This window comes from Lasiosphaeria miniovina, assembly GCF_030549165.1.
Source record: "Lasiosphaeria miniovina strain SMH2392-1A chromosome Unknown B0T26scaffold_4, whole genome shotgun sequence".
Taxonomy (NCBI): Eukaryota; Fungi; Ascomycota; class Sordariomycetes; order Sordariales; family Lasiosphaeriaceae; genus Lasiosphaeria; species Lasiosphaeria miniovina.
The window spans coordinates 4,030,682-4,055,126 of record NW_026848223.1 but is presented as its reverse complement, the minus strand read 5'-3'; the positions used below and the strand labels follow the sequence as shown (position 1 = coordinate 4,055,126).

The 24,445-nt window shown below is 55.8% G+C and overlaps 9 protein-coding genes across 9 annotated transcripts; 7 read left to right on the top strand and 2 right to left on the bottom strand.

Moving 5' to 3' along the window:
- Nucleotides 1-1,342: 1,342 nt before the first annotated feature.
- B0T26DRAFT_711427 (uncharacterized protein) lies at nucleotides 1,343-4,562 on the bottom strand. The gene is made up of 3 exons (XM_060442039.1): nucleotides 4,161-4,562; nucleotides 1,450-4,086; nucleotides 1,343-1,367 (listed from the first exon to the last, which is right to left on the bottom strand). Exons 1-2 carry the CDS (start codon nucleotides 4,270-4,272, stop codon nucleotides 1,781-1,783), a joined length of 2,418 nt encoding a protein of 805 aa, XP_060296746.1. The 5' UTR covers nucleotides 4,273-4,562; the 3' UTR covers nucleotides 1,343-1,367; nucleotides 1,450-1,780.
- A 1,262-nt stretch (nucleotides 4,563-5,824) lies between these two features.
- Nucleotides 5,825-6,498, top strand: B0T26DRAFT_648262 (uncharacterized protein; the record flags this gene model as incomplete). Its single annotated transcript, XM_060437987.1, has 2 exons — nucleotides 5,825-6,078; nucleotides 6,165-6,498. The coding sequence occupies 2 exons, from the start codon at nucleotides 5,825-5,827 to the stop codon at nucleotides 6,496-6,498; spliced, it is 588 nt and encodes a 195-aa protein (XP_060296745.1).
- A 421-nt stretch (nucleotides 6,499-6,919) lies between these two features.
- B0T26DRAFT_711424 (uncharacterized protein) lies at nucleotides 6,920-9,137 on the top strand. Its single transcript, XM_060442038.1, has 2 exons — nucleotides 6,920-7,115; nucleotides 7,166-9,137. The coding sequence occupies exons 1-2, from the start codon at nucleotides 7,009-7,011 to the stop codon at nucleotides 8,871-8,873; spliced, it is 1,815 nt and encodes a 604-aa protein (XP_060296744.1). The 5' UTR covers nucleotides 6,920-7,008; the 3' UTR covers nucleotides 8,874-9,137.
- Nucleotides 9,138-9,376: 239 nt separating this feature from the next.
- Nucleotides 9,377-12,036, top strand: B0T26DRAFT_711421 (heterokaryon incompatibility protein-domain-containing protein). Its single transcript, XM_060442037.1, has 2 exons — nucleotides 9,377-9,479; nucleotides 9,646-12,036. Exons 1-2 carry the CDS (start codon nucleotides 9,471-9,473, stop codon nucleotides 11,890-11,892), a joined length of 2,256 nt encoding a protein of 751 aa, XP_060296743.1. The 5' UTR covers nucleotides 9,377-9,470; the 3' UTR covers nucleotides 11,893-12,036.
- A 467-nt stretch (nucleotides 12,037-12,503) lies between these two features.
- B0T26DRAFT_777155 (uncharacterized protein) lies at nucleotides 12,504-14,447 on the top strand (the record flags this gene model as incomplete). The annotated part of the gene is made up of 6 exons (XM_060446630.1): nucleotides 12,504-12,543; nucleotides 12,746-12,954; nucleotides 12,988-13,194; nucleotides 13,261-13,418; nucleotides 13,529-13,917; nucleotides 14,001-14,447. 6 exons carry the CDS (start codon nucleotides 12,504-12,506, stop codon nucleotides 14,045-14,047), a joined length of 1,050 nt encoding a protein of 349 aa, XP_060296742.1. The 3' UTR covers nucleotides 14,048-14,447.
- An 89-nt stretch (nucleotides 14,448-14,536) lies between these two features.
- On the bottom strand, nucleotides 14,537-16,273 carry B0T26DRAFT_711417 (NADP-dependent oxidoreductase domain-containing protein). The gene is made up of 4 exons (XM_060442036.1): nucleotides 16,092-16,273; nucleotides 15,489-15,979; nucleotides 14,880-15,422; nucleotides 14,537-14,799 (listed from the first exon to the last, which is right to left on the bottom strand). The coding sequence occupies exons 2-4, from the start codon at nucleotides 15,941-15,943 to the stop codon at nucleotides 14,760-14,762; spliced, it is 1,038 nt and encodes a 345-aa protein (XP_060296741.1). The 5' UTR covers nucleotides 15,944-15,979; nucleotides 16,092-16,273; the 3' UTR covers nucleotides 14,537-14,759.
- A 340-nt stretch (nucleotides 16,274-16,613) lies between these two features.
- B0T26DRAFT_646855 (uncharacterized protein) lies at nucleotides 16,614-18,583 on the top strand (the record flags this gene model as incomplete). The annotated part of the gene is made up of 2 exons (XM_060437851.1): nucleotides 16,614-16,654; nucleotides 16,738-18,583. The coding sequence occupies 2 exons, from the start codon at nucleotides 16,614-16,616 to the stop codon at nucleotides 18,581-18,583; spliced, it is 1,887 nt and encodes a 628-aa protein (XP_060296740.1).
- A 554-nt stretch (nucleotides 18,584-19,137) lies between these two features.
- On the top strand, nucleotides 19,138-20,433 carry B0T26DRAFT_872266 (uncharacterized protein). Its single transcript, XM_060447961.1, has 2 exons — nucleotides 19,138-19,555; nucleotides 19,653-20,433. Exons 1-2 carry the CDS (start codon nucleotides 19,228-19,230, stop codon nucleotides 20,240-20,242), a joined length of 918 nt encoding a protein of 305 aa, XP_060296739.1. The 5' UTR covers nucleotides 19,138-19,227; the 3' UTR covers nucleotides 20,243-20,433.
- A 453-nt stretch (nucleotides 20,434-20,886) lies between these two features.
- Nucleotides 20,887-24,082, top strand: B0T26DRAFT_872265 (uncharacterized protein; the record flags this gene model as incomplete). Its single annotated transcript, XM_060447960.1, has 4 exons — nucleotides 20,887-21,048; nucleotides 21,443-21,516; nucleotides 22,987-23,218; nucleotides 23,276-24,082. 4 exons carry the CDS (start codon nucleotides 20,887-20,889, stop codon nucleotides 23,909-23,911), a joined length of 1,104 nt encoding a protein of 367 aa, XP_060296738.1. The 3' UTR covers nucleotides 23,912-24,082.
- Between the last annotated feature and the right edge of the window lie 363 nt (nucleotides 24,083-24,445).

Here is a 24,445-nt window from a genome sequence, read left to right as displayed (position 1 = left end):
TGCTTGTTGCTTCTCCTATTGTGACCACCTTGATCAGGCGTACCTGCCTTCTCTTACAACATGGTACTATTGACTTCTTTATATATAATTATCTAACTAATTAATCACGTACTCTCGTGCCAGCAATTCGCGTAGGATATTAAGAGCCTCTTCATAAACGATACTACTTCAACCTTTGGCGCTTAATTATAACGTAACTTGATTATGCAGCCTAGGGTCTAAGCTTTCGTAGCGAAGCTTGTAAATTGCCTGGCAGGGATGATGAGAGCCGGGCCTTGGCGATTGTAAGGAAAGAGCACCCCAAACGCCCGGTCCGGCCCAGGCGCCACCAGCTGGCCCCAAACAGCTGGCCCGGCCCAGGCGACCAGCTGGCCCCAAACACCCGGCCCAGGCACCCGCCAGATTGAGCCACCCAACTATGTATATAAATAGTGGCCCTCGCCCACCTTCCTTTGCGAGGGCCAGGTTGAAGTCATTTACCAATGCCAGTCATTGCTCGCCCTCTTGTTCCCTCCATCGTGACCACCTTGATCAGGCGTACCTGCCTTCTCTTACAGCGATCTAGTTAATAGATGCCTACCAAGAAGAAGCTTAACCCGACGTTATATTTCTACCGTCTTATTAGCTAGATAAATCTCCGTATCAAAATCCTATAAATACTCACGAATACTACGGATTAAATTAGTTAGCGGAGACGGCTCTCGTCAGGAAATTCTAACCCACGACGCGTGCTCCTGCCTCGGCCGCCTAGCAAGCGGTTTATATCAATCGGATCTCTTAAAGCCCGTATCCAATAACGACCTACAAGCGAAAAGCAGCTCGAGCCCTTAATATACAGCCGAGATTTCAGAATGCAGTACCCGCACGAAGGCCTTGGCCTTATCGAAAGAACGCTATTGGGTTTCGCCAAATACACTCCGAATGGACAACCCATTTACTAATAGGTAGTCCCTTCTCATTTCGGCCGCAGCTAATACTAGCGTTGCATTTACGTCGCGGGCTATACGGGACATGTTGGAATGACGCGCTAGTCAGCCACGGAGGGTCATCCACGAAGGTGGCTGTGGTGGCACAGGGCCACAGATTCTATATAAGTGGCCGTAGGCCACTTCTGTCACATACAACACTGCATTGATTGAAGGCAAAAGAGTGCTTGCATTCGGAAGAAGTGAATGAATGAAGAAATGGCAGGTGCCCTTCTATATAAGGAAAAAGAAGTCTTTGTTCGTTGAGTGGCCGGAAATGGTCAGTCGGATTACGTGACGCGGCTTCCTCCGCTAAGGCTTCGGAGGACGAACTCTGATCTGCTGTTTCCGCGGCTTCACACCCATTTTAGCGGGCACCTTCAGGCCCTAATAACTTACGGAGTAAGTAAACACTTGTGTCGTCAAAATGCCACTTAAACTCATTTATTTGATCGAAGCTCTGTCGAAGACTGACTTCTACTAGTATATCACAATAATGAAATAACTGGCTTATACTTATTACCTAGTGGCACTCTGTAGACTTGTAAACTCGAAAGGTTCCTAGTCTCACAAGCCTCTGAGTCACTAAGGTCCCTAGCTAGCTACATACAGTGACATGCAAAGCCCTGTAATGCAAAGTTCAAGCCCACAAGAGAAATAGATTTATCGCCAAATGTGTAATTGATTATACAAGTGGTGTGATCAAGATATCTGAGTAAATGCCCAACAATAATCCGCCTTTCCTTTTGTCCCTGAGCATCTTGATATCCTAACACAGTCCCCAAATCCAGTACATTTGGGGGGCCGACCTACATCTAGTCGCACTGCATGACACGCTCCCCTGCAGGCAGTGCAACCTCGTACTCGAGCATGAGCTTGACGCAGCGGCCAGCATTGAGCTCGACATCCCAGGACACTTCGCCGCCCTTCTTGAGCACTGCCGAGGCCTTGCCCCAGTCCTTCTCTTCTTTCGCGTCTCTGCCAGGGCGTCCCGTGGGGATTCCGTCGGCGGCGGCGATCGTCATGCCGCGGGGATGCAGGATGTCGATGCGGAGCTTCTCATCCTCGGACACGGGGACCTGGTCAAACACGGTGAGGTTGACAGGCTTGCCGGCTGTGGCGCGCGTGTTGGCAATTGTGATGGTGCGTGTATACACCGAGTTGTCACCCTTGGTGAAAACGCCTGTCGTGCTGCGCTTGACGTCGGGCTCGGGGTAGATGACGCGGATGGCCGGATCGACGCCTAGGCTAAGGGGAAAGATGTCCCCGGCGCTCACACGCGGTAGCCTTGAGCGTCCCATGAATGTACCATCCAGAGTGAGACCTGTCGGCCCGCGGAGGAGGGTAAGTTTGCTCGTGTTGCGAAGCCGCGCCTTGAGATACGCCACAGGCCTGTACTTGGCGACTACGGTGCGAGAAAATTGAACGTTGGAGAACGAGATACGCGCCACGCGTTGTTTGGAGGCCGTCGAGCTGGGCTTTAGTGTTTTGAGATTGGGCAGGTCATACGTAGCGGTGAGCCCCGTTTCCTCGAAAGACGATTCCTGGAAATCCAGAGCAGGCGTTGGTTCGAGCATTGTTGCCCCGTCGTCCTCATTCTCATCGTCATCCTCAGCGAAGAATCTCCCGCCTCCACGGCGTGACACTTCTTTCCTCTTCAAAGGGGCGGCTGCAAGAGCATCGGATAGGGTGGTGGGGCCTATGTTCGAGTTTGCCGCAGCTCCGAAACCGCCGCCACCGAACGCAGTAGGTGCCGGGGCCGCCGGGGCTACCGATCCGAAAAGACTCGCACCGGGCGGTGGAGGTGCCGACCTGTAGGCTGTCCTCCCATGTTGTTGATACGCCATCTGTTGCACATGCTGCTGTTGCATTTGCATTTGCATTTGCTGCTGCTGCGGCTGCATCTGCTGCATCTGCTGTGCCTTGGCCTGGACGTGGGCCTGCATGTACGGGTTGACCGACCCCTTGATACCAAAAAGCTCAGCTCGAGGCTTCTGCGATTGGTAGTAATTCAGCGAGGTCTGCCAGACATTTTGCTCGGCCCGCTCCTCGCGGCTCTGCACGGCATCGTTGACCAGTGTGCCGTTCCCTTTTCCAGCAAGTTTGATACGCCAGGGCTGAAGGATCGGGATATCATCCTTGAGGCCCGAAAACGTGGTCTGCGACGTGCTGAGAATAACCTTGCAGTTTTCCCAGGTCTCAGATGTCATGTTGGTCAGCTGGGCATCGAAGCAAAGCAGGGCACTACTCGTGGTGGTTGAGAGAGCAAGGTCGTAACTGGGAGACCAAAAAGCGGACGAGGTGACATAGGAAAGAGAGAGGCTGCAAGTAAAGTCTTCCGACGGGGGCCCGCCCTCTTTCTCGGAAACGATTTTGACAATGTCGCTAGCGCTGGCAATAGAACTCCGGCGAGACGGTGTTGGGGAGAAGCTGGTGGCATCGAGGGTGATGCGCACGGTGTAACAAGATCGAGGCCAGAACTGCTCGCGCTCCGTTCGGACTCGAGTCTTCTCGTTCAGTCGCTCTTCCTCGCGCCGGCGCAGCTTCTCCTTGAGTTTATCTTTGGCACGTTGCACCTTCGCCTTGGCCTTTGCAGCCTTGTCCTTCTCCTTGCGCTCGGACTTTTCGAGGCGCCGCTGCTCCAATCGCAGCTTGGAGATATCCCTGGTCAACTCGCGGTCGCGGATGATGCCCTCCATATGGTCCTGGAAAACCTTCTCGCGTTCCTTCCGGTAGGTTTCGACGCCCGTCTCGATGTCGACGTTGCGCCTTTTGTCGAGAGAGACGCCATAGGCATCAAGCATCTTGAGCCGGCTCTCGGCGCTCGCAATGATCTCCTTGGCGCGCTTTTGCTCGTCGCTGAGGCTCGTGATGTTGTCGCGCACATCTTCCAAGGCCTTATTGATGTCCTCGGCTTCATCCTCCTCCTCGTCGTCTTCCGACGTGTCCTTGTCCTCGTCGTCATCGGAGTCGGGGTAAATATCCTCGAAGATGTCGTTGTTGGGCAGGAGCGTGACGGCAATGTCGGTGATGATGGCTGCGCCGGTTCCCTCGACCTTGATGGAGTCCTCATCGGCAGTAGGGGTCAGGCCTACAATCGTGATCTCGTTTGCGCCGGGCTAGATGAGTGAGCGTTAGTTAAAGGGGATTGGACGAATATTTGGGAACGAGAAGGGGGTGGCATGGGACGAACCTTGAGGGCCACGTCCTTGATCTCTCGCACGACCTGAGCTCGAGTGGGGAAGAGGGTAACGGAGCGGGTTGGGAGATCGCGAATGCGATACTCGCACTTGTGAGGGGCCTCCATTGTCTCTGGCAGGGGGACCCTGAACGACTTTGTTCGAGTAATAACAAGACGGGGGGTTGGCAAGAAGGAACCAAAGTTCGGGAGCGAAGCGCAGGACGGAAGAGACTTGACTCTTCCGGTTGCGTCAATGATGGGATGGGGGAGTGGAACAGAGAAGACGGGAATCGAGACTCCCAGGTATACTTATACCTCGAGGAAGCTAGGCAGTGCAAGGCAGCACTCGGAATTTCCTTGGTGGTGTCGGTCGCGCCCTGTCCCTCGTTCTCGCGCAGGGCATGAATGTGTTTGGGGGACGCGGGCAATTTACTGGGAGCTCCGACGGGCAAGCTGCAGCTCCGCGCGCTCAAAATGCGTCACACCTAGGCACCAGTGGGCAGGGAGTGACTCAGTGGGGTTTTCATTGGTCAATGGGATTTAAGGCCTGACAGATCAGGCTTTAACTCTGAGGAGCTCCTCCAACAACCACCCCATTTGCGGGGATTAGGTTATGCCCAGTTGAGCAACACGCCGCCAGTTCCCAAAACCGTATCTAGCTCCAGAGCTTGGGACGGTGGGTCTAGGTTGGTAGGACTTGAGATTGAAGTTCTGCGGCTGAAAAGCTGAGACGCCAAGAACAAGATTGTGGGCCAGACTACAAGTTTTGGAGGCAGCCCACGGATACAACTTAACAGCTTCTCAAGTGAAATTGCCTGGCAGTTTGACGTGCGCGGTCACGCAGTTCTCCCCGGTCTTCTAAACCCGACCGGGAGCTGCAATGTCGACACCCCGCTGGTAGCCGGAGCCTGCGCTGGTTCCCGTCCCGTTCCGCCCAAATGTTGACCCACAGAGCAGCCCGGCGGGGCGAAAAGGTCTCCAGCTCCACTTGGTCCACGTGGGGAAGGTTGATCGGATGGAATGCCCCGCAAATGGCTGCCACATCGACCCCCAACTCCCAGCCCCTGGGATTTCGATGGAAATGCCTCTTGGGAAACATCCCAAGTTCCGAACGATGTACGGCTATGACACGCCAATTTGCTTCACATCGAGCGCTCATCGCGTAGAAGAAGCAGATACTTCGACGTATTTACCTGATTAGCAATAATTCTATTTTTGGTTTATTTTATTACCTGCAACCAACGAAACTCGCCCGACTTCGTTAGCCTCGACCGTGGCTCCTTGGGTGGGTCACTAAGGTGAAGATCGACGACGACGACGACGACGACGACGACGACTAGAACGGCCACCGGACAACCAGCAATACAGTCTCCAAACCATGGCAACACAGGCACAGACCAAAGGTGCAGCCGACGAGTTCTACGCCATGTCGGCTCCGAATTCCGGCCTGCTCTACAAGCCTGCAGCGGCAGAGCCAGCATACGGCCCTCTGCCCCCGCTCGCTGCGGCTGGCGCTCCTGGCACCACCATGGATGCCTCATCTTACCGCCCGCCGTTGCAGCCGTCGGGGCTGACGTACCCGCCCCCGGCGCAACCCAACTCGGTTCCGTCGTTCCCTCCACCGCCAAATGTCAACGGCCAGCCCATGGCGGCGCCGCCGCTGGTGGTGACCGACCCCATGACGCCCCTCCCGTTGGCAACCAACAAGCCCGGCCTGCAGGATGCGCGCACATCTACGGCCCTTGCGCTGCGCGAGTACATGAACCTGCTGCGCGCACGGCTCCGAAAGGACGAGGTCGGAATCGGCGAGCGCCTGCGCATCCAGGCCTCGACGGTGCTCGGCGACCTGCAGACGCTGCGACAGGAAGTGGCTGATCTCGTCACCGAAGCCGAGTCTCACCGGTGGCGGCGATTCATGATTGGGGGTGCAATGTAAGTCTCCAGTCAGATCCACCTCCCATATATGAGCTTAATCCTCGTCGGATGCATATATGCTGACCGCACTCCCTCCAAAAAAGCGCATCCTTCATCCCCATCGTGCGCGCCATCTTCCGGCGGCCCAGGCACGAGAAGGGGTCGTCCAACGACACCGAGTACGCGTTCAAGAAGAGCAAGTCGCTCGTGGCGCGCATCCTGGACTCGGCGCGCCGCCCGGGCATCGCCACCGTGGCCTTCTTCGTGTTCGCCGTCATGTACGTCTTCCAGAACGAGGTGTCGCTGCGCGTCGGCCGCACCGTGGCCAAGCGCCTCAAGCGCCTCAGCACCAAGATCGAGAACGGCGAGGAGGAGCTCAACGAGGACGACCTCGGCCTGCTGGAGGGCTGGAGGTGGCGGGTGTTGATGTGGAGCTGAGTTGGTCGGGCGTCGATGTGGAGCTGAGTTGGTCGGGCTTGGGTTTGGCGTATGAATGCCGGCCAGTTGAGATGTGCTTGAGATTATGTCTCTTTTGGGTGTGGCTTTGGGATGTCTCTGGTGTCTTGGACTCTTGGGTATTGTCATTGGCGTTGAATGTTTACATCTTTGGAGCGCATAAATATATCTGGTATGGGATTATGAGATTGATGTTTACAGTGTCTTTTCTCGACGATCTCGGGCCCTATGGGCACATTTGCTTTGTCTACTCCTTGGACTTGCTGTTTTGTTGTTTCTTTCTTGGACTGTCGGCCACCAATATCGGTGTTAAAGCGTGCCCTCCTTAAATCCGGCCACGTGACGAGAGCTTAGTTGAACATCGTGGGTGGAGGCGGTCAGCACCTCGACCCTGCAATACAGCAGTCTGAAATCCCACCTGCACATTTGACTTGGGCGACAGGCGCCACTGCCTTTGACCGCCGAACACGCGATGGGGGGAGTGTGGGCAACATGGAACAACCGCCTAAACCTCCTGCACGCGCCAGGCAGGATCGAGGCGATTCCCGTGTAAACTGGAGGCCGAAGAGGAAGGTCAAAACCGGATGCCAGACGTGCAAGTAAGTCATTGAGCACCTTGCCTGTCCAGTCTTTGCTCACGGTTCTAGAGAATCCGCAAGGTAAAGTGCGACGAGGGCCGGCCTGCATGTCTGAGATGTCTGTCGACTGGCCGAGTCTGTGAGGGCTATGGCATCTGGGGCGGCGGAGGCCGAGGCGGAAAGGCAGCGCAAGGGAAGACACACAACCCAGACCCTGTTCAGCCCAGCTCAAGTCCTCAAGCCCTGGTTCTCAAAAGCAACGTCGCTCCAGAGAGCCAGCTCGAGCATGAGCTTCTCGACTGGTTCCGCTACCGGACCATCGCCAAGCTCCAGGGCCCCTTTCGCTCGCAGTTCTGGCATGACCTCGTGATTAGCGCGAGCCTGGAAGAGCCGTCCGTCTTCCACGCTATGCTGGCTCTCAGCTCGCTCCACAGGGGCGACCCTAATGCCGACCAAGCACGGGGACGAGCTCGGGACAAGCCCCTGCCCAAGGACCCTGGAAGCGTGGAGTCCTTCACTCTGTCCCAGTACAGCAAGGCCATAAACCACCTGCTCCAGCCTCGCTTCACCTCCCAGGACAAAGCCGCGCTGCGTGTTGCTCTAGTGGCTTGTATGCTGTTCACCTGCCTCGAGCTCCTGCGCGGGCGCTACCGGGCAGGCAACATTCATCTGCAGAATGGGATCAAGCTACTGGCCGTGCTCCAAGGACACGATCATAAGCTGCCACGCAGGGGTGTGTCACCCAACCCCAGTTTCAATCATGGATGGAACCGGGACTCAGTCGACGATTGGCTCACCACCGTTTTCAGTCGCATGAACCTGTCGGCGGTACAGTTTAGCCAAGGCCGCTGGACGTGTCCGAGGCCAAGCCTGACCCGCCGCCAGTCACCACCGCTCGCCTTTGAGTCCCTTCTGCAAGCCCGGGATACTCTAGACCGTCTAATCGCCGATATCTTGGGGCTTTCTTGGCAGCCGAATGCCCTAGCAGATGGCTCGGCAGACTCGGCCACCGCCGGAAAAGATCTGCTTGACGAGCAACGGCGGATCAGGTCGGACTTGGCGGCATGGCTGAACGCGTACATGGCCTTTGGCAACGGCGCCCCGGGCCGGCTAGATGGCCTGCTTGAGATCGGCTACCAGCTCCTCTTTCTCCACTACAACATGGCGGCAATCATGGCCGCCACGTGTCTGCGGCCCGCCAGCGACGAGATGGCCTACGACGCCCACCACCACAGCTTCGCCTTCATCATCACCCACTCACTCAAGTTTCTCGAGGCCATCCGCGCCATCCACGCCTCGGAAGACCCCGTGTACGGAGTCTCGGCGTTTGTGCCGTCGCTGTTCACCGCCGACACGGGCTGGACGCCGCCGCTGTACTTCACCGCCCTGCACTGCCGCGTCCGCCGCGTGCGGCTCGCAGCCATCCGGCTCCTGCGCGCGCTCCCCGTCCGAGAAGGCATCTGGGACGCGACGGTGGCGGCGGCCGTGGCAGGGGAGGTCATGCGCATCGAGGAGAGTAGCGCGTATTCCGAGGACGTCGACCTGCCGCAGGTTTCCGACGGCTTTCCGTTTGACGGGACTGCGCGCAACCTGCACCAGCTCACAGAACTCGATGTACTGACTCACCCGCCGCCGCCGGCCGCGTGCAGGGTGTCCCATGTCCAGGTCGCCCTGCCCGACAGCCCGCTGGGCATCACCACGCTGACTTGCAGGCGGGAGAGGGGTGACGGCAGCGGCTACGAGGTCATTTCGGCGGAATGTGCCGCAGCTGGCAGTTAACGGGTGGTGAATTGTGGCGGTGCGGAACTAGATTATAGCAATGTAGTTAAAGATGACCAAGAAACTCAAGTTACTAAAATAATTGACTGTTTGCTCAAAGTGGAATATGAGATGAACGCTCATGACAGCAGCTGTGTTGATGCAACTGCGCCAAGGGGTGATCCTTGTACCAGATTCTCGAGACATCCATCTCTCGCTTGCCTAACAGAAGTGGCAGAAACGCTAAAAAAACATTCGGGGATTGGACTGTACCTAGAATCGGGCTTAAAACTTGAGTATTTTATTTTCAAGAGAAATCAGGAGGCACTGGCAAGGCGATCGAGATAAGCGAAGAAAACCCGGGCCGTCGTTACCCCGGTAGGCAGGTACTTATGCCAGCATCATCCAGCTGTTGATGCAGGGCAGTTGGCTGTCGAGCACGTGCTCTGAGAACAAATGCCTGGAGGGCCACTGCTGCCTAAATACCGGCTTGAGCCCACTTAAAATTTAAGGAAGGCCTTCCTGCCGACAGAACTCAAGCCTGCAGTCACTTACTTTACCGATGAGTTTATTCTTACTCTTAAAAGCTCGGCAAACCTGCAGCCTTCACCAACCATCATGTCTCCGGTAATTGTGACTTCTCCCTTCTTGGCTCTCCCGACCTTGGTATCCTTTCTCACGAGGCTGCACTGTCAAGAGCGCATACGTCCATTCTCCCCTGTCAGAGCCTGGCAGCATTCGCTTGCTTCGCCTCCTGCCGAGAAAGGACAGTACTGAGCGCGTACAATGCCAGCTCATCGAGTACCCCCAGTTCGTCTCGGACCATGGGGCGCATCTGTACGAGGCGTTGTCCTACGTCTGGGGCGACTCGGACGAGCCCTATACTGTCTCTATGAACGGGTGTGACTTCGCTGTCACGGCAAATCTCCACGCTGCATTACTGCGTCTCCGAGACGCAGTCTTTGAGCGCATCTTGTGGGTTGATGCCATTTGCATCAACCAGACGGACGACAAGGAGAAGGAAAGCCAGATCGGTTACATGGCCGAGATCTACAGCAAAGCGAGTCGCGTCATAGTTTGGCTTGGGGAGGCCGGGCACGACCGCGGCGACAGGGCGCTGGACAAGATTCGCCGGATTGCCGCTTCGGTAGCAGACGACACTCCCGACCACGAGGGTTTGCCAGCCAAACGAATGGTTGCGCTACTTCGGCGGCCGTGGTTCGAGCGTATCTGGGTGCTCCAGGAGGCTGCCGCTGCTCGAGACATTGTCATCAGGTGTGGATCCGCCGAGATCGATGGTTATGCTTTCAGCGTAGCCCTCATCTCACCGTCGTTCAACTACGTATACAAAGCCTCGCCAGACCTCCGGAGTCTGCTCGGCCCAGTAACCTTCTTGATCCGAGGGGCCGCCTTTCGTTCAAGAGGCGTGGCCACCCCAGGCCGGCCGGGTCAGGTCTCTCTGGGAATTCGACCCCTGGGCGAGCTCATCGACATGTACCATTCCCGCAAGGCCACTGTCCGCCACGACAAGGTGTTTGCCCTCCTGGGTATGAGTTCTGACCACCCAGATCTACTGGCTGACATATTACCCAACTACGACGTCGCTTGGGAGACACTACTGAAGCGTCTGGCGGGGCTCCTGCTCGGGAAGCAAGTATCTGTCCAGACGTGGCCCGACACAGAGATGGCTGTTATCAGGGGAAAGGGGTCCGTCCTCGGCTTCGTATCGGCGGTATCGAGCCATCACGACATGGACGATCGAATGCGCACGGTTATCGACATCAAAAGATCCATGACGTCGGACCAGCACTGGGGCGACAATAGGGGCTGGACTCTCCAGCCATCCGCGAAATCGGTTCAGGAGGGTGACCTCGTTTGCCTGCTGCGCGGGGCTACAAAGCCGACGATTGTCAGGTTGTGCGGAGACTTCGTTTCTGTCATCATTATTACAGCTCCTGTTCCGTTGCCCGACGAGCCGATAGTGGACTTTGAACGCGACTTCCTACTTCTCTGGAGTTGGGATGAGCTTGGAGACTCTGGGGACTCACACGGCGCAGAGAAGATGGACAAATACCTGAAACGCGGAGTCGACGATCACCAAGACGGACTACCAGACAAAATATATTCTGACAAATCGGCCAGACTGTTGCAAGCCGCGTCAATATATGAAGACGTGGGAAACTACGCCAAGGCGGAAGGAATACTCCAAGGAGTAGTAGAAAGATCCAAGAGAAATCCCGGAGCAGACACCCTAACCACGCTTAATCTCCAAAGGAAACTGGCAATGATGTACCAGAAGACGAGCAAATTCGACAAGTCGATGCAACTACTCGATCAAATAGCCCAGGCAAGAGCTCGACTGCAAGGCTCAAAGCACCCGGAGACAGTCCGAAGCAGGGCAGACTTGGCACCTATGTACAGACGTAGGCGTTTACAGCCAGAAAAATTGAAAGCTGTGGAAATGATACTTGGGCCAGAAGAGGTGGGAGACAAAGTGGCAGAGCTTGCAGCATCAGTCGATACTGACGCCGAGGTTATGGATATCTTGCTCGATCACCGAGGAAGTGAGTTTAAAATCACACAAGACGTAGTCCTGGCGGCAGCGGCAAACTTGTGGCTAGGAGAACCGGTGATGGAAGTCCTCCTTGCGCGGAGAGGAGACGAGATCAAAATTACACGGGCCGTGGTCGTAGCGGCAGCGGGGAATCTAGGAGAAGAACGGATGATACGACACGTACTCGAACATAAGGGATGCGACATCGAGATTACCGAGGACGTACTCGTGGCGGCAGCGGGGAATGATCACCAAGGGGAGGAAGTGATGAAATATCTGCTTGAAGAGGGAGATGAGATCAAAATCACAGAGAATGTTCTCGTGGCGGCAGCAGGAAACGAGAGAGATGGCGTCATGCAGCTCCTGCTTCGTTGGAGAGGAAATGAAATTGAGATCACAGAGGGTGTTCTCAAAGCGGCTGCACGAAACCAGCATTGTGCAGAAAGAATGGTGAAGCTACTCGAGTCGAGCTTGCCGGAGGTGTGATGGCGGCTGCGGCAGAGAACCTGAGAATCTTAATGTCCAAGTAATATGTGCAGCAGACGAGTTCCAAACCTATTTTGGAATTTGGATGATCTGCATTCAATCTGTCATCTTTAACAGTCTATTAATAGCCACCCGTTTTTCTTTTCAAGTTCCACGACTACCAGGCACAGGTCCAAGCGTCGCGGCCGGCGAAACAGCGTGAAAATTACTTGCATTTACTCTCGGGCTATTGTTTAACCAACAAGCCCATGTGCTCACGGCACTTTCTACAGGCCAGACGGCCGAATCATGACGTCCGGTTCTCGTAGGTATGTTGATGCACATTTGCCGGGAACCGAAAATGGCCTGGGGTAATTATTTGCCACGCATCTGATATAGTATAGGGCAATCAACAAAGCCCGCCAGTAGGCCGTCCATACAGTGGCCGGGCAATTAAATCGTCCACACCACCAGATAATAACCCCGGCGGCGCGGAGAAGAGCCGATTCGCAGCAGACTGAATATCCTGTCATTTTGATTACACACACCTCGCTTGCCCGCCAGCGATTATGAAGAGCAATCAAGCTTTCTCGGTTAGGCGGCAGGGGGTGTAGAGATCCAGGCCCTCAGATATGCCGAAGGCTGCGCAACTTCATCAGGGCCTGGCAACTGGTAAGTGGAAACAACCAAGATATGCCGAACAGCAAATCTAAAACACGTTACTTGGAATGCGAAAACCCTATAAGAGGCGAGCACTGGACCCGGGCATCCGGCCGAAACTTGCTTCCACAGACTTCTGGAAGAATTCAAAGTAAACCAACCACCCTCGCCTTACTCTCTCCCCTGGACTCACTAGGTCTAGTGCCAAATCCAGCCGAGTCCATCGCCGCCGCCATGAAGACGCTCTCCGGAGTCTCGGCAGCCCTCGCGCTCATCGCGCCTGTTCAGACCGGCCTACGCTTCCCGTGCTCGACGCTGACCTTTCAGCGCCTCGACCCCGTCGTCGAGCCCGGCGCCGTCCCGGCCGCCCATGTGCACCACATCGTCGGCGGGAATGCCTTCAACGCCACTATGACGGGAGACGTGGGCGAGCGAGGCACCTGCACCACCTGCTAGATGTCCGAGGACTTCTCCAACTACTGGACGGCCGTGCTGTACTTCAAGCACCCGACCAACGGCACCTACCACCGCGTGCCCGTCCTGCCGGTCCAGCCCCTACTAGGCGGGTCCCAGGGCGCCTCGGGCGGGCTGACCGTCTACTACACGCAGTTCGACCTGAACAAGGACAACCTGAAGCAGCAGAAGGTTACCGCGTTCAAGCCGGTAAGCTCGGCCCAGCCGCGGTCGTTGCCGCCACGCCGTCGAACAAGTTAATGATGTCTGCCACAGGGCTTCCGCATGACCGTGGGTAGCCCGGCCGCCACCTCCAAGCCGTATGTTGGCTTGAGGTACCAATGCCTCGCCGGTCAGAACCGTGGCGCCGAGATGTCCGACTTCCCGACCAAGCCATGCACGGGCGGTATCTTTACCACACACCACTTTCCCTCGTAAGTGGCCTTGCCCAAGAACACTACCTCTTTCCAGATATGTCTTCCGGCCCTCAGAAAAGGAAGGGGAGAAAAGAAAAGAAGCCGTCCACTAACGCAAATCCAAACAGATGCTGGGACGGCAAGAACCTCGACAGCCCGGACCACCAGTCGCACATGTACAACACGATCAGCCTGGACGGGTTTACCAACGCGCCAGCATGTCCATCGTCGCACCCGGTGCGGATGCCGCAGGTCACCTACGAGACGGTGTGGGACACGAGCAAGTTCAACAGCCTGTGGACGACGGGGCCGAACCCGTTCGTGTGGAGCTTCGAGGGCACCAGCGGCTTCGGCACGCACGCCGACTACATGTTCGGCTGGAAAGGCGACACGCTGCAGCGCGCCATGGACAAGTCCGAGTGTTTTTATGATGGCTGCGGGTCGATCAAGAAGCAGCAGATGACGGCGGCTAATACGTGCACCGTGAAGGAGATGATCAAGGAGGAGACTGTTGGCTGTGAGCAGTTTACTTCCTTCCCCCTTGGGTGTGATGCCGGCTTGGGATTTTTTTGACGTGCTTGCTAACTGATGCATGCGCAGGGCTCAAGGTGCTGCCGGGCAGAGGTGGCGAGATGGCTCCCATGTAGGGTAGGAATGAGCACGTAGACGGGGGATGGCGACGCCGTTTCCTATGAGTACGGTGAGGTGGTGGCATTGCCTTGGATATGACTGCGTTAGTCTGGCCCGTGATCAAAGTTGACAGTGGCTTGAAGGGTCTTGAATTGTCTGTCTAAATCTAATCTAATAATACAGGAAAGAAGGCCTTTTATGCTTCCAAGAAAAGGACAAAGGAAACCTGGTTCAACAGTCTGTTCAGTCGTACTACTTAAGGGACTCAGCCGTAGCAAGGAAGAAAAAAGAGGGCTTTCGGAAGTCCGGGAGCCCGAAAAAAGGGATCAGGGCTGAAAGTAACGAATGAGGGATATGCAGGGATGTGACTTGACAATGTGGCTCAAAAGTGGCTCAAAAGTGGGCGACAGTTAGCTATTACGTACTTTTGTCTGTGGAGGGTGCATTGAGTGCCGGGTTAGAATATTAGGTCCATGTCACCACCAACTTGGATGTGTTGCTAACTCTGAGTTGGAAATTCGACATTAACTGTTAATTATCTGCATGTCAATATTTATCCAGAAACTCGTACTAAGCAGGTACCAGGCACCTAGTCAGGCAATGGGATAGCCATCTTCCACAGCCCAGCTTCATGAGAAGGTTCCGATCGTAGAGTCTCGATAAGTTAGACCAGATTGACCGAGCCGCGCAACGCCTGCCTTCTCCCAGCTTCGAACCCAATACTTAATCTCACAGCTCCGGGGTATCGCCGAAGGCGGGGGCCATGAAACTAGGGTAAAACAAGAACAGTTAGCCACGAACGGCGTTAACGCATTCTAGGCAAGGCGATATGGAAACAAATCCACTCACGAAATAGGGCCCCGTTCGCCGGGCAGATTCGTGGCCTCAGCGACACGCCGGATCTCTTTGATCTCCTCGGGGGTGAGCTTGATACTGGCTGCGGCCGTGTTCTGTTCGAGGTACTTGACGGTCTTGGTGCCGGGGATTGGGATGACGTCGTCGCCTTGGGCGATCAGCCAGGCGAGGCAGGCCTGGGCGGCCGTGCAGGCGTGAGCGGCGGCAACGGCCTCGAAGGCTTCGACAAGGCGCAGGATCTTGGGAAAGTTTTCGGCCGAGTACTTAGGCGTGTTGCGGCGGAAGAAGTCGTCGGCCGGTAGGTCGTCCCACGACCGGATCTGGCCCGTCAGCAGGCCGCGACCCATGGGGCTGTAGGCCACGACAGCGATGCCGAGCTCGCGGCACGTCTGCAGCACGCCGATCTGTGGCGACTCGATCTCGAGGCAGAAGGGGCTGTATTCCATCTGCACGGCGGCGATGGGGTGCACAGCGTGCGCGCGCCGGATGGTGGCCGCCGAGACCTCAGACAGGCCCAGGTAGCGGATCTTGCCCTCCCTGTGAGACGTGTTTAGTTCCACGGCTGTACCTAGCTAAGCTGGCAGGACAAGGGACGGGGCTCACTTCTTCAGCTCAACCATGGCCTCGATTGTCTTTTCAATGGGCGTCTTGTCACTGACGCGGTGGCTATAGTACAGGTCGATGGTGTCGATACCTAGTTTCTTGAGACTCCGCTCGCAGGCAAAGCGAACGTACTCGGGATCGGTGTTCACCGTCTGGATATTGTCGGTGTAGTCGAGGCCGAACTTGGAGGCGAGGAAGATGTCGGCCCTCTTGCCCGTCTTCTTGAACCACTGGCCGATCAGGTCCTCGCTGTCGACGTAGACGTCTGCCGTGTCCCAGAATCGCTGGCCGATCTCGTAGGCGCGGTCGAGCAGCTTCAGCTTCTCTTCTGTGGTGCCTCCGCCCTCCTGAGAGCCTGACGACCCATAAGCAGCGACGCCCAGGGTCAGGGCACCAAAGCCAAGGGCAGGGACCGTCGGGCCATTGTGGCCGAGAGTGCGAGTGGGGATTGCCATTGCGAATGTGAAAAGTCGAAAGTGGATTGTCGGATACTATTGTGCCGGGAGTATCAGCGTCTCTGGAGGCTAAGGGATGGAGCAGAAGAAGAGAAAAGGAGAAGACGGCTATGCTTATTTATACATGGTTAGTCGAATGAACAATTACATCTTGTGCTCGCCCAAGCCGAACGGCGCTTGGCAGCGGGCTCTCATCATTCCCATCCTAAGGTGGGTTTGTCAGAACCAGCGTATTCGAGTCTAATTCTGGGAAGACTGCGGATTCGCGGGCGCGGTGGAATAGATTTGACCGACGAGTCCCAACATTGGCGGCGTAAAGCCAAACCCATGCCCGCTAGTTTGGACCAATAGGGGGCTTGGAAAAGCGACCTGGCCAATGAGACTTGGCCGCTCTCTTTGTTTCTTCCCCTTCCCCACATGACTAATGCTCGTCACCCCTTGGCGCTTTCCGACTTCATCGATGCACATGTTTCCGATTCTTCTTTCCTCGGGCCCAGAATCTGGCCTATAACCCCTCTCTGTCTCCGTGAATTCAACGAATGAGACGGCTTGGTTCCCGAGCCCGCCATTGACACACATTGATCGTTGATCCCTCGAAATGGGCCACGAGGCGACAATGCCGCCCGAGACGGCGCTGGCCGCCCGCGACCCAGTGGTAAATGTGATGGTCATGCCAAGGAGAAAGACTAAAACAGGGTGTCGGACATGCAAGTACGCAAGCCCTGATTTTTAATCCGTTCTTGGTAATCTATAGGAAACTGAGGCTCATGCCTCATGGATTAATCACCCCGCAGAATCCGACGCGTCAAGTGCGGCGAGGAAAGACCAGCTTGCCAACGCTGTGTGTCGACTGGCCGCGTCTGCGATGGCTACGGCATCTGGGGCGGCGGCGGAAACGGCTACGGCAGCGCCGAGAGAAGGGGGGCTACCCGCCTGCAAGTGCCACGCCAGACCCCATCCCCGACCACGGACAAGACGCCCGCCCTTGTTCCTGGCATGAACTTGCAAGACCAAACAGCCCTCGACTTTTTCTGGGCACGAACGTCCATCAAGCTGCCCGGCGTCTTCGACTCAGGCTTTTGGGACTCGCTCGTCTTCCAGGCCAGCTTCAGCGAGCCTGCCGTGCTCCATGCCGTCATTGCCCTCGCTGCCACTCACCGGCGGCACGGCACGGGAGCCCAGCCAATGGGGGGCGGTCGGAAACCCCTGAGCCCGTCCACTGTGACCGAAATGGACCCCGACGAGCGACTGGCTTTGCAGCATTATAACAAGGCCATCGCCCACTTGCGCTGCCATTTTGAGAAGAAGGATGTGCGGTCGCTGCGGATCACCCTGATTTCGTGCATGGTCTTCGTCTGCATGGAGTTTCTGCGAGGCGAGTTCCAGACCGGGCTCGCTCACCTTCAGAGTGGCTTGAAGGTCCTCGAGGAAGTTCATGCCCGCGATAGGCTGGCGGCAGCTCGAAGGGGGGCACGAAAGACCCAAAAGTCTGCCGCTACCACTGACGCCGCCCCTAGTGCAGCTGTCTTGCTGCCGCGCCCCGAGTCTGTTGACGACTATCTGCTCGAGGCCTTTACCAGGCTCAACGTGCAGTCTGCCCTGTTCGGCCAGGGGAGTGAATTTCTCTACCGAGTGGGCCAAGATAAGGCGCGCAACGGACGGCTGGAGTACGACATGCCCACTGTTTTCGACTCGGTCAACTCGGCTCGCCGCCACCTCGACGGGCTACTCAATGCCGTCTACCTTCTGTCAACAGAAATTAGCCAACCGACCTGCACCCAAGGCGACAGCGGCAGCGGCACAGCGCGCATCCACGCCCGCCTAGTGCAGCGCAAGGACCGTCTCCAGAAATTGCTGGCCTCGTGGATGCACGCCTGCACATCTTTGACGTGCCTTCGGCCTGACACCTCTTTGTCCGTGGTGCCGACTGCAGACAACTACCGCGCCATTCTGGGGCTGCCGCTGCTGCGTCTCTACCACGGCATGGCGAGCATCATGGTGGCGACGTGCTTGCGGGGCACCGATGAGGGCGTGTTCGACGCCTTCACGAAGGACTTCGCCGCGATGCTGTCGGAGGCCATAGAGCTGTGGGCGCGCGTAGCTCAGGTCATGGATCTCAACATCCCGGCTGGCTGCAGGTGTCGCCGCCTGGCCAATCAGGCCGACGTTAGCTTCACCGTCGACATGGGCTTTATCCCGCCGCTCTATTATGCCGCGCTCAAATGCCGCGTGCCGCGGTTCCGGCGGCAAGCCCTCAAGTTCCTGCGTGCCACGCCGCACCGTGAGGGTCTGTGGGACGGCGCCCTGGCTGCTACTGTTGCGCGTGCCGTCATCGAGATGGAGGAAGGCGATTTCTACAGTGCTCGCAATACCGATGGCCCCGAGCCTGCAGATATTTTTCGGGAGGACGACGATGGCCTTGACGTGAACCAAGTTCCCACGGCGCTGGCGCTCGACGACCTGCCCCTCGTTCCTGTATCCAGCAGGGTCAACGATGTCACGGTGCTCTTGCCAGGTGAGATAGGCGGCACGGCGACGTTGGTCTGCCGGCAGTACAGACACGGGCCCGGAGGCAGTGGAGGGGGGTGGCAGACCAAGAACGCAGACCTGCCTTTCGATTCCAATGTTCCAGTCTTCTGATGGGCGTACTTTCTCTCGAAGGCGGGCCGAGCGAGTTGCGGGACGTCTCGGAGCACGGACGACGCTCTCCGTTCCTTCGATGATCTTCGGTCCTCGTTGTCTCGGCTTCGACATCCCGACTCATCCGCCAAATACGAGAATCCAGTAACAATATTTGACTACCTAATACGCTGCGAATCATACGCGTCGTGTTCAGGGCAGGGTCGGAGTTTAGACAGTAACCTGCTAACCTCCGCCCCTTTCTCAATGTCGCTCCGTCTTATCGGTCATTGGCTGGCTCGGAAACTATCGACGTTGATTGGCCTGCTCCACATATCTCGACCCACTCCACATAGTGGGCCATGATTTACGGCCCTCCATTCCCAGGGTTGGAGAGAAGATGAAAGATCTCATGTTCCGTAAATCGGTAGCTCGGTGTCTTTTACTCGCCGTAGGAGAGTGTAGGGGTGGCGCTAGGGAACTAGGCGGGAAGCAAAGATTCCCCGGCCCGTGTGAACCAACTGCTTAAATACCAAAATTGCGCCCAGTTTTGTCATTACCGCTCTAAACAAGTCCAAATCAAATATTACAGCCGCTTGGAAGATCACATCTTCATCGTTATTGTGCTCGCTCTTATCTAGTCGTCCTCCTTGTCGCGTCTGAAGATGGCGACCACCCAAAAACCGGGCTTCAACCCCTCGGCCGACATCCCGTCGCTCGCTGGCAAGGTCATCCTCATCACGGGCGCCAATAGCGGGCTGGGAAAGCAGTCCTCACTCGAGCTGGCTAAGCACGGCCCGGCCCAGCTCTGGATGGCCGCCCGCAGCCCGGAGAAGGGCGTCGAGGCCGTCGCCGATGTCAAGAACAAGGTGCCCGGCGCGGCCGTCGCCTTCCTGGAGCTTGACCTCAGCTCGTTTGACTCGATCAAGTGCGCTGCCAAAACCGTTCTCGACTCCACACAGCGCCTCGACATCTTGATGTTAAATGCCGGACGTGAGCAAGCCGTTTCATTCCTTTTGCTTTTTTTCCTTTTCTCGTAGCGGCAGTCCCAGGACTCACAGTACACTGACACAAACATGCAAAAACACAGTCATGGGCTGTCCACCCAAGCTCACGGCTGAGGGCTACGAGATCCAGATGGGCACCAACCACATGGGCCACGCGCTGCTGCTGGAGCTGCTGCTGCCGCTGCTGGAGCGCACCAGCGGCGCGCGCGTCGTCAGCATGGCGTCGTCGGCGTGGAAGCATGCGGGGCCCGAGAAGATCCAGTTCGACACGCTCAAATCCCTCGACCGCCGCGTCGGCCCCGTCCAGCGGTACATCCAGAGCAAGGTCGCCAACACGCTGTACGCGACCGAGTTCGCCGCGCACCACCCGGGCCTGCTGATCGTGTCCATCAACCCCGGCGAGGTCGACACGAACCTGTTCACGCGCGAGCCCGGCGACGAGGTCATGCGGAGCCTGCAGACCGACGTCGTGCCCAAGGTCGTCAGGCCCGTCGAGGAGGGCGTGCTGAACCAACTGTGGGCCGCCACGGCGCCAAGCGAGAAGCTCGTCAGTGGCTTGCACTATGAGCCCGTCGGCGTGCATCACAAGCCTGAAGGCCTAAGGCTGGACACGGAGCTGGCGGCGAAGCTGTGGGAGTGGACGGAGAAGGAGCTTGAGGGTCAGAGAATCTGAGTAAGTATTTGCCTATCTAGTTGTGAGTGCGTGGGAAGCCGTGTCTCCTTCGCCTAGACTTGAGAAACTTGAAAATTATGCTCGCCTCGAGGTATTTAGTGTAGTTAAATACTTTATGTAGTCAATCAGCAAGGGTATGTTACGCGAGCACTGATAGACATCTGCAGACAGCCCAAGATTATCATATGCGGTACCTAACTAAAGCAGAATGAAACGGAGCGTGTTGTTCCCCTTACTTAGATCATTTTTCATGCCCTGATCGACAAGTTTTGCTCTGAGGGATTGCGACAGGCAGCCAAGTGCTCACATGTGAACAACTACTATCTTGCTCGGATATATCTCGGACGCCGGCGCCGCCCAGATGCCTCACCTTCTGTCGCTGCGGAATTTCAATTTCCACCTGGATCGGATGTTTAGTGTTGGACTCCCCGTTCAAGAATATGCAGAGGCACTAGCTGAATATCTCGCCATCGTCTACTAGGAATCTTATATGAACGCTTATAATATCGAGTTTGTCCTAGCAAGCGACGCCGATATCTCGTACGCAAGACATATCACTAAATTGCCTAAGTCAGATATCGAGCAGATGGCAAGATACCCATACACTCGGACATTGAAGGTTCGTAGGCCATCAACTCCCAGAGATGCGCGACACGTTTGCGGACTCTGGACTTCAATCTCTGCAACCCCAAGGTGGCAAGGATGCCGCATTCATCCTCAAGCATGAAACGGAGGTGATTGAGCAACTTGTCACGGCATTTTCTGAGAACGGCCCCTACCTCCATTTGCCTCTCATGGAGCTGGACGTGGAAAAATACCTCTAGGCTGTTTTCAGGCAGAAGTACATAGAGAAGGTAGGAGATATTAAGAATACCAAGGTTGAACGGCGAGAGAGGCAAAAGAGACGACACAATTACCGGAGTAGTGAATCACGCGAGATACAATGGACCATCTGTCAAGTTAAGCCTTGTGGGTGCGCGGTCTGCAAATCGCCAAGTCTCGGCCGGGGCAAGTGAGATTTGCCATAATTTAGGTACCCCCCCCTGAGGATTGCTTTTCTCTTTATCACTTTTCGAGGCCGTGGGAATCTCTTCCAGTCCAACTTCCGTCACCCCAACCGTTGCTCTGGATCATCGAAGCTCAAATGTAGGAAGAAGCAGTGGGACTCTGGGTGGAGAAGCTGGACGCCAACAACTACAGCCGGATCTTGCTAAGTGGGATCTTGAAGACTTCAAGCCCCCCGCGCCGCTCCCCCGATTCAACGATCTCGACAAGTATGCAACGGCGATTACCTCAAAGACTTTCAGACTGGGACAACTTTTGGTCGAGCAATAGCAGTTGGAGGCTATGGTAGCCGGGCTTGAGGGAGCAAGCAGTCTCGATACGCAGCCAGCAGCAGACCCTACCATCAATGGTCCCGAGATTCTCGAGAGGCTTAAGGAATGTACTGAGGCTATAGAAGAAGTGGAGGACTTCCTTGATGTGGGTGACGGCGACCACCGCGAACATCTATCTCCCTGGGGTTGATGAAATTGTGTTTCGCCGGGCTAGGTTTGGATTGCGGAGATTCTTGGATCGATGGCTGCCGGGAGCCCCAAGAAGGAGTGAACACTAGACAGCCTACTATCCTCTTTTTTTCTCTTCCTTTCTTCCCTCTCCAGCACGACGGGTTAGGTTTTTCGGAACGCCTCCACATAAGCTCCCCTAGATAGCAGACAGAGTCTGTATCTTAGATAGCATAGCTTCAGCGAGTTGTTCTTCTATAATGCTCTAAAGCTTGTGATGCACCCGAATGGGAAAAATAGCGATTATTTTTTATTAAAAGCCTAGTATATGTACATAGTACTACTAGATTTTCTTTGTTTACTTTTTTAGGTAAAATGGCCTAGACCTTTTTAGACAGACAATTCAATGCGCTGTCAACTTCGATCACGTGCAACACCTGGCATACTCTGCTTGACCGCGGATGGGCCGATTAACTAACCTGACTTACTAGCTTGATTGACTGACTTGTTTGGCTGGCTTGACTGGATGGTGGGTGGCTACATGTAATACACTTTTTTATTAAACCCTATTTGCTTTATTACGTTGTCGCGTTGATCAGGACATAGGGGAAAACCCACATCACAAATACGCCCCGATGCGAACCCCTTGTTACCCGACCCCTGAACCCCTGACCATTAATAATTCTCAGTCTAATCCAAGGCACGAGGCTCCACGAGATTTGCCGGCTAGGTCGCGTAAAATGGAAGACGTGAGAGGAATTGTTGGAGCCACTCACCCAACTACCTTCCCATCTCTTGAATCACCATTGTGTGTGATGTGATGGTCGGATAATTATTGCCCTTAATTCCTGGTTCCATTTGTCCTAACTACTCCTTTAATCTGATAATTTGACTTCTTTCAGAGCCCTAGCTCAAGCACTGACCAGAACACATGATCGACTCCAAATCGGGTACGAGCTCCTGCAGAGCTAGGGCAATGGGCGGCAATCTGCGGGCGCGGAAATGTAAAAATTGACCGCTACAGCCAAACAGACAGAGTTGCAATCCAGCCCGGGATTGATGCTCCCACCACGGGCCCCCATCTTTCAATACCGCATCGCCCTCGCATCTCCCACCAATATTCCAACCAACGCCGCTCGCAACCCCATCTCCTTTGCAGTGGACCGCTACACCAACAGACAAAACAGGCGCCTGTTACCTGACACTCTTGGCAACACCTCCCACTACGTCTCGAACTAGCGCCGCCCGCAGCCCCATCTCTGCGCCCTTGGCAATCTACCACAACGGGCTCCATATCGGCCACACCATGTGCTACACCTTCAGGATAGTGTGCCCAACCGCAGCGTGCAAGAAGCCGCAGGAATATATCCAAGTGTCTGGAAACCCCCGGAAACGGTTTTTCCCGCGCATTTTCGAGTACTGCAAAAAAGACAAGACCTGGCCCTGTTGCAACACGGAGGAGAAATACCAGGTCGACGCTCCCGTCATGTGTCCCGGCTGCACAGAGTAGTATCTCGACTCGCTCGAGGAGAGCGCCATATCCGCGCTTGCCGAGCTAGCAAACAAGCACAGTCTCAATGCGCAATCGCCAGTGCTGGACGAAGTCGGGAAATTCTGCGCCACGACGGCCCGAGGGTACCTTGGGCGCATTCTAGAGCCGAGATGCCGGGCGGCGCTGGAAGCTTGGGAGAACGGCCTGAACGAACACGAGGAGCGCGAAGCTCTCCCAGCACATGGTAATTGCCTGGCTTGGTTGATCCAACCCCCCGAGGAGCTGGAGACGGTGCTGAAGCACCTCAAACGTTGTGCAGCTGGGATATCGCGCAAGGCCAAAGAGCTCGGCGAGCTCTTGATGCGCATGGAGAACACGTGGAAAATGGAGGTCGGACAACTGGAAAAGGAGGCCAAGAGCCTTGGTCTCGAGGGAGAGCAGGCACTCGCTCACATCAGCAACGGACTCGTCGACTTCGGATGGCGCCATGCCTCTTGTATCTTCTTGCCTATCAAGGCTATCTACGGATCCTTTATGCTTTTTCACAACATCGAGGCACCGCATTCCGGAAGACAAATGGAGGATTTGGTTCGGGAGGCCCTGGGTCTAGAACAATCGATTGATTTGGCTCTTTCCGAGCGGTGGGCTATTACCTGGAAGGCGAAGAAGTAAATACCAGCCGGGACAAGTTGGCGAGTCAGCACGGTTTGGCTGTGCGAATTGGGCCTGACCTCGGCTCCGGCCAAAGCATTGAATTTGGTCAAGGATCACACTTTTCCATTTTTTTTTATTTTTTTTTTTATCTTCATTTTGCACATATCTCAGATGACTCTTAGTTCCGGCTGGATAATTGCACTGTGCTTTCCTACCCCATATTTATTCATTGAACATCGAGTCCAATCGAGGCCACGCAGTTTTGCATCTTCTGTCAATGGATTTGATGTATCATTTTGCCGTTTTGGGATGAGGTGGTATTGGCTGGCTGCAGCAGGCAGCGCTAGCCAACCACATCACGCGATACCCGACGGCCACCCTGACTGTCTCGTGTGATAATGCAGCCGCCAAGCTGGGTGGCGCTCGTATTGAGGCATATTCCGGCTGGGCACCGCTCTGTTCGCCTAATTCAGCCTCAGCCAAGACGTGTTGGTGTAGAGAGCATGGTGTTACAATGAGGTGCGAGTTGGGTGGCCTGTCATCCTCGACACC

Bases quoted from the DNA above. Each gene is read 5' to 3' on its own strand.
- B0T26DRAFT_711427 (XM_060442039.1), bottom strand. From the start codon at position 4,272: ATGGAGGCCCCTCACAAGTGCGAGTATCGCATTCGCGATCTCCCAACC. The intron at 4,087-4,160 runs AGGTTCGTCCCA...GCTCACTCATCT, and splicing joins GATCAAGGACGTGGCCCTCA to AGCCCGGCGCAAACGAGATC.
- B0T26DRAFT_711424 (XM_060442038.1), top strand. From the start codon at position 7,009: ATGGAACAACCGCCTAAACCTCCTGCACGCGCCAGGCAGGATCGAGGC. The intron at 7,116-7,165 runs GTAAGTCATTGA...ACGGTTCTAGAG, and splicing joins ACCGGATGCCAGACGTGCAA to AATCCGCAAGGTAAAGTGCG.
- B0T26DRAFT_711417 (XM_060442036.1), bottom strand. From the start codon at position 15,943: ATGGCAATCCCCACTCGCACTCTCGGCCACAATGGCCCGACGGTCCCT. The intron at 15,423-15,488 runs GTGAGCCCCGTC...CACGTCTCACAG, and splicing joins GCCATGGTTGAGCTGAAGAA to GGAGGGCAAGATCCGCTACC. The intron at 14,800-14,879 runs GTGAGTGGATTT...GTTTTACCCTAG, and splicing joins GGCGAACGGGGCCCTATTTC to TTTCATGGCCCCCGCCTTCG.
- B0T26DRAFT_872266 (XM_060447961.1), top strand. From the start codon at position 19,228: ATGGCGACCACCCAAAAACCGGGCTTCAACCCCTCGGCCGACATCCCG. The intron at 19,556-19,652 runs GTGAGCAAGCCG...GCAAAAACACAG, and splicing joins CTTGATGTTAAATGCCGGAC to TCATGGGCTGTCCACCCAAG.